The sequence below is a fragment of the Oncorhynchus keta genome, chromosome 22 (assembly GCF_023373465.1).
Source record: "Oncorhynchus keta strain PuntledgeMale-10-30-2019 chromosome 22, Oket_V2, whole genome shotgun sequence".
NCBI classification, from domain to species: Eukaryota; Metazoa; Chordata; class Actinopteri; order Salmoniformes; family Salmonidae; genus Oncorhynchus; species Oncorhynchus keta.
Window position 1 is genome coordinate 48,248,968 of NC_068442.1, and position 10,656 is coordinate 48,259,623.

Consider the following 10,656-nt stretch of genomic DNA (forward strand, 5'->3'; position numbering starts at 1 on the left):
TTACAGCTCCAGACTGTTTTCAAGTTTGAACACAGTTCTCCTGTAACAAAGATCTCTGATACGTTAGAAGTGACACAAAGATTCAATGATATTCTTGATTGTGCAATCAAACTAAAGTGTTGTAGAAATGTGGTAGAAATATGCCGAGCAACAGAGAAGACCATGAGTGACATCCATAAACCTTGGGGCAAATGAGGTGGTCAGTAGAGCAGGTGAACTCTTGTGGTGCAGAGCTACTTTACCTGCAGGGGGTTGGATACAAAACAGGCGTGAGCCACAGTAAATGGCTGTGGTGGAGGGTGAAGTTGCCCATAGAAGCTGATCCTGAGTCAGTGTATCATTTTCCACACTAATGGTTAAGGTTAGGATTGGGGGAGGGGAAGTTGATCCTAGATCTGTACCTAGGGGACATTTCACCTCAGAACTGTGGTGTACCAACTTACTCAACAAGTGCAACCAGTCGGCATCGGATGATAGTGTACCACAGCTCTGCAGACAATACATGTACTGGGCTATGGAAATGAGCTGGGGGTTCACCTCAGCACACAAAGGAACAGGTGTCCCAATGTCCCCCCATTCAGCTGTCCCACCCAAATCATTTGTTATATAACTTATGAAATGGTAATGTTTATTCTCTATCTGGTGTCTGATACAACATAGAGGCTGATAATTGAATTATGGACTGGCGATAATATGAGTCCTGGAATTAGTTCATGACTTAATTAAGGAGACCTCTTTATTCGTAGATATCTGCAATCAATTATTAATGTGTCTGTAAACATCAGCATCGTATTAAGATGAACATTTCAATAATTATGGGCCAAAATTCACCCTACTTATTGTGGGAAGCTTGTGGAAGGCTACCAGAAACGTTTGACCCAAGTTAAACTATTTAAAGGCAATGCTCCCAAATACTATTTGAGTGTGTGTAAACTTCTGACCCACTGGGAATGTGACGAAGGAAATAAAAGCTGGAATAAATCATTCTCTCTAGTAATTATTCTGACATTTCACATTCTTAAAATAAAATGGTGATCCTAACTGACCTAAAACAGGGAATGTTTACTAGGATTAAATGTCAGGAATTGTGAACAACTGAGTTTAAATGTATTTGGCTAAGGTGTGTGTAAACTTCCGACTTCAACTGTAGATGTTTGCAATCAAGTATTACTGTCTCTGTAAACATTAGCATCGTGTTAAGATGAACATTCAAATAATTGTCGTTAGGAGTAGCTAAACGTGTATGGAGGAAACATGGCTAAAATACAGTTAATCCATTTTAACTTTATCATCACGCTGCCAATAATACATTCGTTCATAAGGCCATTTTATTTGTATTGTGTTTATTTGCATTGTCTTTGACAAAGGGGGGTGTGTTGTGGCCAGTGCAGCAGGCCTGTCACCGTTACCATAAAGGCTAAGTCATCATCGTGAAAGAGGAAGAGGGTATGTGGTGTGTTTATTTTGGTTATGGGTAATAAACTTCCACGTAAGAATACAAAAGAGTGACATGCTGTGTCTTGTAGTAGTTCACGTCTAATATCACACCCCATCATCAACAAATGTCTTGTGCAATAAAACTTGTTTCGCCTTCATTAGATTGGAGTACAATTACAAATAGACACACTGTGGAGTAAGACAGGAAATACACAGACCCAACAGTATTGTTGGTGTACCAGCAGAATAATTCAATGACAGTAATAAAGCTTTGTGTCACTCTCGCTATCGTCAAACTCCCTGTCATAAATCAACCAAGGCGCAGCGTGCATGTAGTTCCACGTCTTTTAATGAAAGTGAAACCGAAACAACCAAGAAACAAACAGGTAAACAGAAAACAAGAAGAAAAAGACTGTGACACAACCGAGGTGCACACCAACACAAACACAGAAAAATAATTACCCACAAAACACAGGTGGGAAAAGGCTACCTAAGTATGGTTCTCAATCAGAGACAATGATTGACAGCTGCCTCTGATTGGGAACCATACCAGGTCAAACACATAGAAATAGAAAACATAGAACACAAAATATAGAATGCCCACCCCAACTCACGCCCTGACCAAACCAAAATAGAGACATACAAAAGGAACTAAGGTGAGGACGTGACACTTTGTTTGTACACACACTGGAACAGCTGCAAAATAAAGGAAATCCATTTCCTCTTCAAAGGAATCACAAGTAGAGGAACCTTCTCTACCTCTCTAACCCCACATAGCTGAGTAACCTTCTCTACTTCTCTAACCCCACATAGCTGAGGAACCTTCTCTACCTCTCTAACCCCACATAGCTGAGGAACCTTCTCTACTTCTCTAACTCCACATAGCTGAGGAACCTTCTCTACTTCTCTAACCCCACATAGCTGAGGAACCTTCTCTACTTCTCTAACCCCACATAGCTGAGGAACCTTCTCTACCTCTCTAACCCCACATAGCTGAGGAACCTTCTCTACTTCTCTAACCCCACATAGCTGAGGAACCTTCTCTACATCTCTAACCCCACATAGCTGAGGAACCTTCTCTACCTCTCTAACCCCACATAGCTGAGGAACCTTCTCTACTTCTCTAACCCCACATAGCTGAGGAACCTTCTCTACTTCTCTAACCCCACATAGCTGAGGAATCTTCTCTACCTCTCTAACCCCACATAGCTGAGGAACCTTCTCTACTTCTCTAACCCCACATAGCTGAGGAACCTTCTCTACTTCTCTAACCCCACATAGCTGAGGAACCTTCTCTACCTCTCTAACCCCACACAGCTGAGGAACCTTCTCTACTTCTCTAACCCCACATAGCTGAGGAACCTTCTCTACCTCTCTAACCCCACATAGCTGAGGAACCTTCTCTACTTCTCTAACCCCACATAGCTGAGGAACCTTCTCTACCTCTCTAATCTCACGTTGCTGAGACTCTTATTCCACTTTCGTTGTGCCCTGTGCAGCCACACCTATCTTCGACCAGTTCCACCAGTGTCTCACTGCATTTATTTAATCAACAAATAGCTTTAGAAATCAGACATTAGGATGTACCCAATGACCACTAGATATAGACAAGTAAACAAAGAGAAATATTATAAAAAGTGTATTAGGCGTATACCAGTCTATTTCTACCATATTCTACCAGGCTTTAAAACGCTTTGTGCAAAGGCCCATACTGCAGGCTTCGCAATGGGCACTCTCATGGGGGGGACCTTCATCGTCTTCGTCATCGAAATCACGTCTGTTTCTCTTGCCCAGGTTCTCGCGGTAGCACTTGACACGAATCTTCTCCATCAGTTTCTCCAGTAGGACTTCGAGTTTCTCCTCATCGAAACTGGCCTCCTCCATAAGAGCGCCGTCACATTGCCTGCATTCCTGACGCAAACATCGCACTTTCACCATTCCCTGCCCTGACGATAGATGCATGTGAAACACCACATTCACCCGGCCAGAGGACCAACTTCTGTTACACTTGGAGCACTTGAACCTTCATGTGGAAATTGGAAAAAAAGGGAAAGTGGGTTTCAGACACAAGCAGCTTTTAACAGAGCAATTGTTGAAATCCATTACGGTGCTGTTGTAATCAACTTGTGTTATACTTTGCGCAAGTATTCTTTGTAATTCAACCCCAGGCACAGTCTTTACCTGGTGTTGAATTACAAATAATTTCATTAAAACATACTTTTTGAGAGGGCTACATGAAAGCTAGAGAAATATACTGAACAATATACTGAACAAAAATATGTAAAGTGTTGGTCCCTTGTTCCATGAGCTGAAGTAAAATATCCCCAAACTTTTCCATACGCACAAGCTTATGTCTCTCAAATTTTGTGCACAAATTTGTCTACATCCCTGTTAGTGAGCATTTCTCCTTTGCCAAGATAATCCATCAACCTGACAGGTGTGGCATATCAATAAGCTGATTAAAGAGCATGATCATTACACAGGTGCACTTTGCGCTGGGGACAATAAAAGACCACTCTAAAATGTGCAGTTTTGTCACACAACACAATGCCACAGATGTCTCAAGTTTTGAGGGAGCATGCAATTTGGAATGCTGACTGCAGTAATGTCCACCAGAGATGTTGCCAGAGCTCATTTAATTTCTCTACCATAAGCCGTCCCCAACATCGTTTTAGAGAATTTGGCAATACTTGCAACCGGCCTCACAACCGCAGACCGTGTGTAATCAAGCCAGCCCAGGACCTCCACATCCGGCTTCTTCACCTGCCGGATCGTCTGAGGGGGAGCTGAGGCTTATTTCTGTCTGTAATAAAGCCCTTTTTGGGGAAAAACTCATTCTGATTGACTAATCAGCCCTAATCTATAGATTTCACATGACTGGGCAGGGGTGCAGCCATGCACCCAATTGACTGATTTCCTCATATGAACTGTAAATCCGTAAAATCATTGAAAGTGTTGCTTTTATATTTTTGTTCAGCATACAGTTTAAATATATCTATCTACTATAGTTTAAAACATTTTACCGCATTTACCCTTTAAATTAAAATGTCAATGTCAACTATCAGTCTAATGTATTTGATTTATCAGATACACACAATTACCTGTTTTTGGTTGTCTATGTTAGCACCTAACAGGTAACACACACAGTGCAACAATATCAAAGGACTCCTACCTTCCAAATGCCCCACTGATGTACTGATGCCAGCCAAATTGCACATTGTCTGCCTTAATGGAATCATCAAACTCGATACGCCAGCGGTCTCTCTTATTCCTCTTCAGATTATTGACCTTTGATTGAAAAATCCTAATCCATTCTTGGTTAGTCATTGCTCTTTTGGTGAAGTAGCCAAACCCTTTGCCTTGCTGTTGTTATCCTTCTTCTTCACACACACTTATACTGTAGCTAAGAATGACCTGGCAGTTATGCACATAGCTTTCTTAAAACTGTTGCCTTCAACAGGAATGCTATGGGGAAAGTGAAACTTAAGTGTGCTGTTAGGTTTCTATTTCAACTGATAGTCCTGGCCCAGCTATCACATTTGTTTCCTTGGAAGTTGTGGGAATGTACATTTTTTGTTTCCCATAGGTTCTGGGAACAAAGCCATACGTTTCCTGACCGGTAAAACTCAACCTTATTGAAAGGTTCCGAGAACAAGAAGTATACATTTTTCCTGTTCTGGGAACCTTATTTTTTTAGATTGCAGCGAGGTTCTGAGAATGTTTTACTATGTTTCCCTGGGGGTTTAAAGGTTCTGAGAATGTTTTACTATGTTTCCCTGGGGGTTTAAAGGTTCTGAGAATGTTTTACTATGTTTCCCTGGGGGTTTAAAGGTTCTGAGAATGTTTTACTATGTTTCCCTGGGGGTTTAAAGGTTCTGAGAATGTTTTACTATGTTTCCCTGGGGGTTTAAAGGTTCTGAGAATGTTTTACTATGTTTCCCTGGGGGTTTAAATATTCTGAGAATGTTTTACTATGCTTCCCTGGGGGTTTAAAGGTTCTGAGAATGTTTTACTATGCTTCCCTGGGGGTTTAAAGGTTCTGAGAATGTTTTACTATGTTTCCCTGGGGGTTTAAATATTCTGAGAATGTTTTACTATGCTTGCTTCCCTGTGGGTTTAAAGGTTCTTAGAATGTTTTACTATGCTTCCCTGGGGGTTTAAATGTTCTGAGAATGTTTTACTATGCTTCCCTGGGGGTTTAAAGATTCTGAAAATGTTTTACTATGCTTCCCTGGGGTTTAACGGTTCTGAGAATGTTTTACTATGTTTCCCTGGGGGTTTAAAGGTTCTGAGAATGTTTTACTATGCTTCCCTGGGGGTTTAAAGGTTCTGAGAATGTTTTACTATGTTTTCCTGGGAGTTTAAAGGTTCTGAGAATGTTTTATTATGTTTCCCTGGAGCTTTAAAGGTTCTGAGAATGTTTTACTATGCTTCCCTGGGGGTTTAAAGGTTCTGAGAATGTTTTACTATGTTTCCCTGGGGGTTTAAAGGTTCTTAGAATGTTTTACTATGCTTCCCTGGGGGTTTAAAGGTTCTGAGAATGTTTTACTATGCTTCCCTGGGGGTTTAAAGGTTCTGATAATGTTTTACTATGTTTCCCTGGGGGTTTAAAGGTTCTGATAATGTTTTACTATGCTTCCCTGGGGGTTTAACGGTTCTGAGAATGTTTTACTATGCTTCCCTGGGGGTTTAAAGGTTCTGAGAATGTTTTACTATGTTTCCCTGGGGGTTTAAAGGTTCTGAGAATGTTTTATTATGTTTCCCTGGAGCTTTAAAGGTTCTGAGAATGTTTTACTATGCTTCCCTGGGGGCTTAAAGGTTCTGAGAATGTTTTACTATGTTTCCCTGGAGCTTTAAAGGTTCTGAGAATGTTTTACTATGCTTCCCTCGGGGTTTAAAGGTTCTGAGAATGTTTTACTATGTTTCCATGGGGGTTTAAAGGTTCTGAGAATGTTTTACTATGCTTTCCTGGGGGTTTAAAGGTTCTGAGAATGTTTTCCTATGTTTCCCTGGGGGTGTAACAGTTCTGAGAATGTTTTACTATGTTTCCCTGGGGGGAATGTGACGAAGGAAATAAAAGCTGGAATAAATCATTCTCTCTAGTAATTATTCTGACATTTCACATTCTTAAAATAAAATGGTGATCCTAACTGACCTAAAACAGGGAATGTTTACTAGGATTAAATGTCAGGAATTGTGAACAACTGAGTTTAAATGTATTTGGCTAAGGTGTGTGTAAACTTCCGACTTCAACTGTAGATGTTTGCAATCAAGTATTACTGTCTCTGTAAACATTAGCATCGTGTTAAGATGAACATTCAAATAATTGTCGTTAGGAGTAGCTAAACGTGTATGGAGGAAACATGGCTAAAATACAGTTAATCCATTTTAACTTTATCATCACGCTGCCAATAATACATTCGTTCATAAGGCCATTTTATTTGTATTGTGTTTATTTGCATTGTCTTTGACAAGGGGGGGTGTGTGTTGTGGCCAGTGCAGCAGGCCTGTCACCGTTACCATAAAGGCTAAGTCATCATCGTGAAAGAGGAAGAGGGTATGTGGTGTGTTTATTTTGGTTATGGGTAATAAACTTCCACGTAAGAATACAAAAGAGTGACATGCTGTGTCTTGTAGTAGTTCACGTCTAATATCACACCCCATCATCAACAAATGTCTTGTGCAATAAAACTTGTTTCGCCTTCATTAGATTGGAGTACAATTACAAATAGACACACTGTGGAGTAAGACAGGAAATACACAGACCCAACAGTATTGTTGGTGTACCAGCAGAATAATTCAATGACAGTAATAAAGCTTTGTGTCACTCTCGCTATCGTCAAACTCCCTGTCATAAATCAACCAAGGCGCAGCGTGCATGTAGTTCCACGTCTTTTAATGAAAGTGAAACCGAAACAACCAAGAAACAAACAGGTAAACAGAAAACAAGAAGAAAAAGACTGTGACACAACCGAGGTGCACACCAACACAAACACAGAAAAAATAATTACCCACAAAACACAGGTGGGAAAAGGCTACCTAAGTATGGTTCTCAATCAGAGACAATGATTGACAGCTGCCTCTGATTGGGAACCATACCAGGTCAAACACATAGAAATAGAAAACATAGAACACAAAATATAGAATGCCCACCCCAACTCACGCCCTGACCAAACCAAAATAGAGACATACAAAAGGAACTAAGGTGAGGACGTGACACTTTGTTTGTACACACACTGGAACAGCTGCAAAATAAAGGAAATCCATTTCCTCTTCAAAGGAATCACAAGTAGAGGAACCTTCTCTACCTCTCTAACCCCACATAGCTGAGTAACCTTCTCTACTTCTCTAACCCCACATAGCTGAGGAACCTTCTCTACCTCTCTAACCCCACATAGCTGAGGAACCTTCTCTACTTCTCTAACTCCACATAGCTGAGGAACCTTCTCTACTTCTCTAACCCCACATAGCTGAGGAACCTTCTCTACTTCTCTAACCCCACATAGCTGAGGAACCTTCTCTACCTCTCTAACCCCACATAGCTGAGGAACCTTCTCTACTTCTCTAACCCCACATAGCTGAGGAACCTTCTCTACATCTCTAACCCCACATAGCTGAGGAACCTTCTCTACCTCTCTAACCCCACATAGCTGAGGAACCTTCTCTACTTCTCTAACCCCACATAGCTGAGGAACCTTCTCTACTTCTCTAACCCCACATAGCTGAGGAATCTTCTCTACCTCTCTAACCCCACATAGCTGAGGAACCTTCTCTACTTCTCTAACCCCACATAGCTGAGGAACCTTCTCTACTTCTCTAACCCCACATAGCTGAGGAACCTTCTCTACCTCTCTAACCCCACACAGCTGAGGAACCTTCTCTACTTCTCTAACCCCACATAGCTGAGGAACCTTCTCTACCTCTCTAACCCCACATAGCTGAGGAACCTTCTCTACTTCTCTAACCCCACATAGCTGAGGAACCTTCTCTACCTCTCTAATCTCACGTTGCTGAGACTCTTATTCCACTTTCGTTGTGCCCTGTGCAGCCACACCTATCTTCGACCAGTTCCACCAGTGTCTCACTGCATTTATTTAATCAACAAATAGCTTTAGAAATCAGACATTAGGATGTACCCAATGACCACTAGATATAGACAAGTAAACAAAGAGAAATATTATAAAAAGTGTATTAGGGCGTATACCAGTCTATTTCTACCATATTCTACCAGGCTTTAAAACGCTTTGTGCAAAGGCCCATACTGCAGGCTTCGCAATGGGCACTCTCATGGGGGGGACCTTCATCGTCTTCGTCATCGAAATCACGTCTGTTTCTCTTGCCCAGGTTCTCGCGGTAGCACTTGACACGAATCTTCTCCATCAGTTTCTCCAGTAGGACTTCGAGTTTCTCCTCATCGAAACTGGCCTCCTCCATAAGAGCGCCGTCACATTGCCTGCATTCCTGACGCAAACATCGCACTTTCACCATTCCCTGCCCTGACGATAGATGCATGTGAAACACCACATTCACCCGGCCAGAGGACCAACTTCTGTTACACTTGGAGCACTTGAACCTTCATGTGGAAATTGGAGAAAAAAGGGAAAGTGGGTTTCAGACACAAGCAGCTTTTAACAGAGCAATTGTTGAAATCCATTACGGTGCTGTTGTAATCAACTTGTGTTATACTTTGCGCAAGTATTCTTTGTAATTCAACCCCAGGCACAGTCTTTACCTGGTGTTGAATTACAAATAATTTCATTAAAACATACTTTTTGAGAGGGCTACATGAAAGCTAGAGAAATATACTGAACAATATACTGAACAAAAATATGTAAAGTGTTGGTCCCTTGTTCCATGAGCTGAAGTAAAATATCCCCAAACTTTTCCATACGCACAAGCTTATGTCTCTCAAATTTTGTGCACAAATTTGTCTACATCCCTGTTAGTGAGCATTTCTCCTTTGCCAAGATAATCCATCAACCTGACAGGTGTGGCATATCAATAAGCTGATTAAAGAGCATGATCATTACACAGGTGCACTTTGCGCTGGGGACAATAAAGACCACTCTAAAATGTGCAGTTTTGTCACACAACACAATGCCACAGATGTCTCAAGTTTTGAGGGAGCATGCAATTTGGAATGCTGACTGCAGGAATGTCCACCAGAGATGTTGCCAGAGCTCATTTAATTTCTCTACCATAAGCCGTCCCCAACATCGTTTTAGAGAATTTGGCAATACTTGCAACCGGCCTCACAACCGCAGACCGTGTGTAATCAAGCCAGCCCAGGACCTCCACATCCGGCTTCTTCACCTGCCGGATCGTCTGAGGGGGGGAGCTGAGGCTTATTTCTGTCTGTAATAAAGCCCTTTTGTGGGGAAAAACTCATTCTGATTGACTAATCAGCCCTAATCTATAGATTTCACATGACTGGGCAGGGGTGCAGCCATGCACCCAATTGACTGATTTCCTCATATGAACTGTAAATCCGTAAAATCATTGAAAGTGTTGCTTTTATATTTTTGTTCAGCATACAGTTTAAATATATCTATCTACTATAGTTTAAAACATTTTACCGCATTTACCCTTTAAATTAAAATGTCAATGTCAACTATCAGTCTAATGTATTTGATTTATCAGATACACACAATTACCTGTTTTTGGTTGTCTATGTTAGCACCTAACAGGTAACACACACAGTGCAACAATATCAAAGGACTCCTACCTTCCAAATGCCCCACTGATGTACTGATGCCAGCCAAATTGCACATTGTCTGCCTTAATGGAATCATCAAACTCGATACGCCAGCGGTCTCTCTTATTCCTCTTCAGATTATTGACCTTTGATTGAAAAATCCTAATCCATTCTTGGTTAGTCATTGCTCTTTTGGTGAAGTAGCCAAACCCTTTGCCTTGCTGTTGTTATCCTTCTTCTTCACACACACTTATACTGTAGCTAAGAATGACCTGGCAGTTATGCACATAGCTTTCTTAAAACTGTTGCCTTCAACAGGAATGCTATGGGGAAAGTGAAACTTAAGTGTGCTGTTAGGTTTCTATTTCAACTGATAGTCCTGGCCCAGCTATCACATTTGTTTCCTTGGAAGTTGTGGGAATGTACATTTTTTGTTTCCCATAGGTTCTGGGAACAAAGCCATACGTTTCCTGACCGGTAAAACTCAACCTTATTGAAAGGTTCCGAGAACAAGAAGTATACAT

At 41.3% G+C, this 10,656-nt stretch overlaps 2 protein-coding genes across 88 annotated transcripts; both read right to left on the reverse strand.

The window, feature by feature from the left end:
- Positions 1-1,768: 1,768 nt before the first annotated feature.
- On the reverse strand, positions 1,769-4,899 carry LOC118383338 (receptor-transporting protein 2-like). 38 transcript variants are annotated; one of them, XR_008075879.1, is made up of 4 exons: positions 4,610-4,899; positions 2,836-3,460; positions 2,332-2,367; positions 1,769-2,295 (listed from the first exon to the last, which is right to left on the reverse strand). XR_008075879.1 is itself a non-coding variant. In XM_035769895.2 (2 exons), exons 1-2 carry the CDS (start codon positions 4,762-4,764, stop codon positions 3,112-3,114), a joined length of 504 nt encoding a protein of 167 aa, XP_035625788.1. In that variant the 5' UTR covers positions 4,765-4,899; the 3' UTR covers positions 1,769-3,111. The 38 variants fall into 38 exon arrangements, 1 of the variants encoding a protein (XP_035625788.1); XR_008075882.1 differs by lacking the exon at positions 2,332-2,367 and adding an exon at positions 2,476-2,511 and having other exon boundaries at positions 1,769-2,187; XR_008075881.1 differs by lacking the exon at positions 2,332-2,367 and adding an exon at positions 2,440-2,511 and having other exon boundaries at positions 1,769-2,223.
- On the reverse strand, positions 1,769-10,456 carry LOC127906000 (receptor-transporting protein 2-like). Of its 50 annotated transcripts, XR_008075831.1 has the most exons (6): positions 10,163-10,456; positions 8,385-9,010; positions 8,205-8,276; positions 7,881-7,916; positions 7,773-7,844; positions 1,769-2,871 (listed from the first exon to the last, which is right to left on the reverse strand). XR_008075831.1 is itself a non-coding variant. In XM_052475421.1 (2 exons), exons 1-2 carry the CDS (start codon positions 10,315-10,317, stop codon positions 8,662-8,664), a joined length of 504 nt encoding a protein of 167 aa, XP_052331381.1. In that variant the 5' UTR covers positions 10,318-10,456; the 3' UTR covers positions 7,317-8,661. The 50 variants fall into 50 exon arrangements, 1 of the variants encoding a protein (XP_052331381.1); XR_008075835.1 differs by lacking the exon at positions 8,205-8,276 and having other exon boundaries at positions 7,773-7,808; positions 7,881-7,952; XR_008075822.1 differs by lacking the exon at positions 8,205-8,276 and having other exon boundaries at positions 7,881-7,952.
- Between the last annotated feature and the right edge of the window lie 200 nt (positions 10,457-10,656).

Bases quoted from the DNA above. Each gene is read 5' to 3' on its own strand.
- LOC118383338 (XM_035769895.2), bottom strand. From the start codon at position 4,764: ATGACTAACCAAGAATGGATTAGGATTTTTCAATCAAAGGTCAATAAT. The intron at 3,461-4,609 runs GTAGGAGTCCTT...TTCCACATGAAG, and splicing joins ATCAGTGGGGCATTTGGAAG to GTTCAAGTGCTCCAAGTGTA.
- LOC127906000 (XM_052475421.1), bottom strand. From the start codon at position 10,317: ATGACTAACCAAGAATGGATTAGGATTTTTCAATCAAAGGTCAATAAT. The intron at 9,011-10,162 runs GTAGGAGTCCTT...TTCCACATGAAG, and splicing joins ATCAGTGGGGCATTTGGAAG to GTTCAAGTGCTCCAAGTGTA.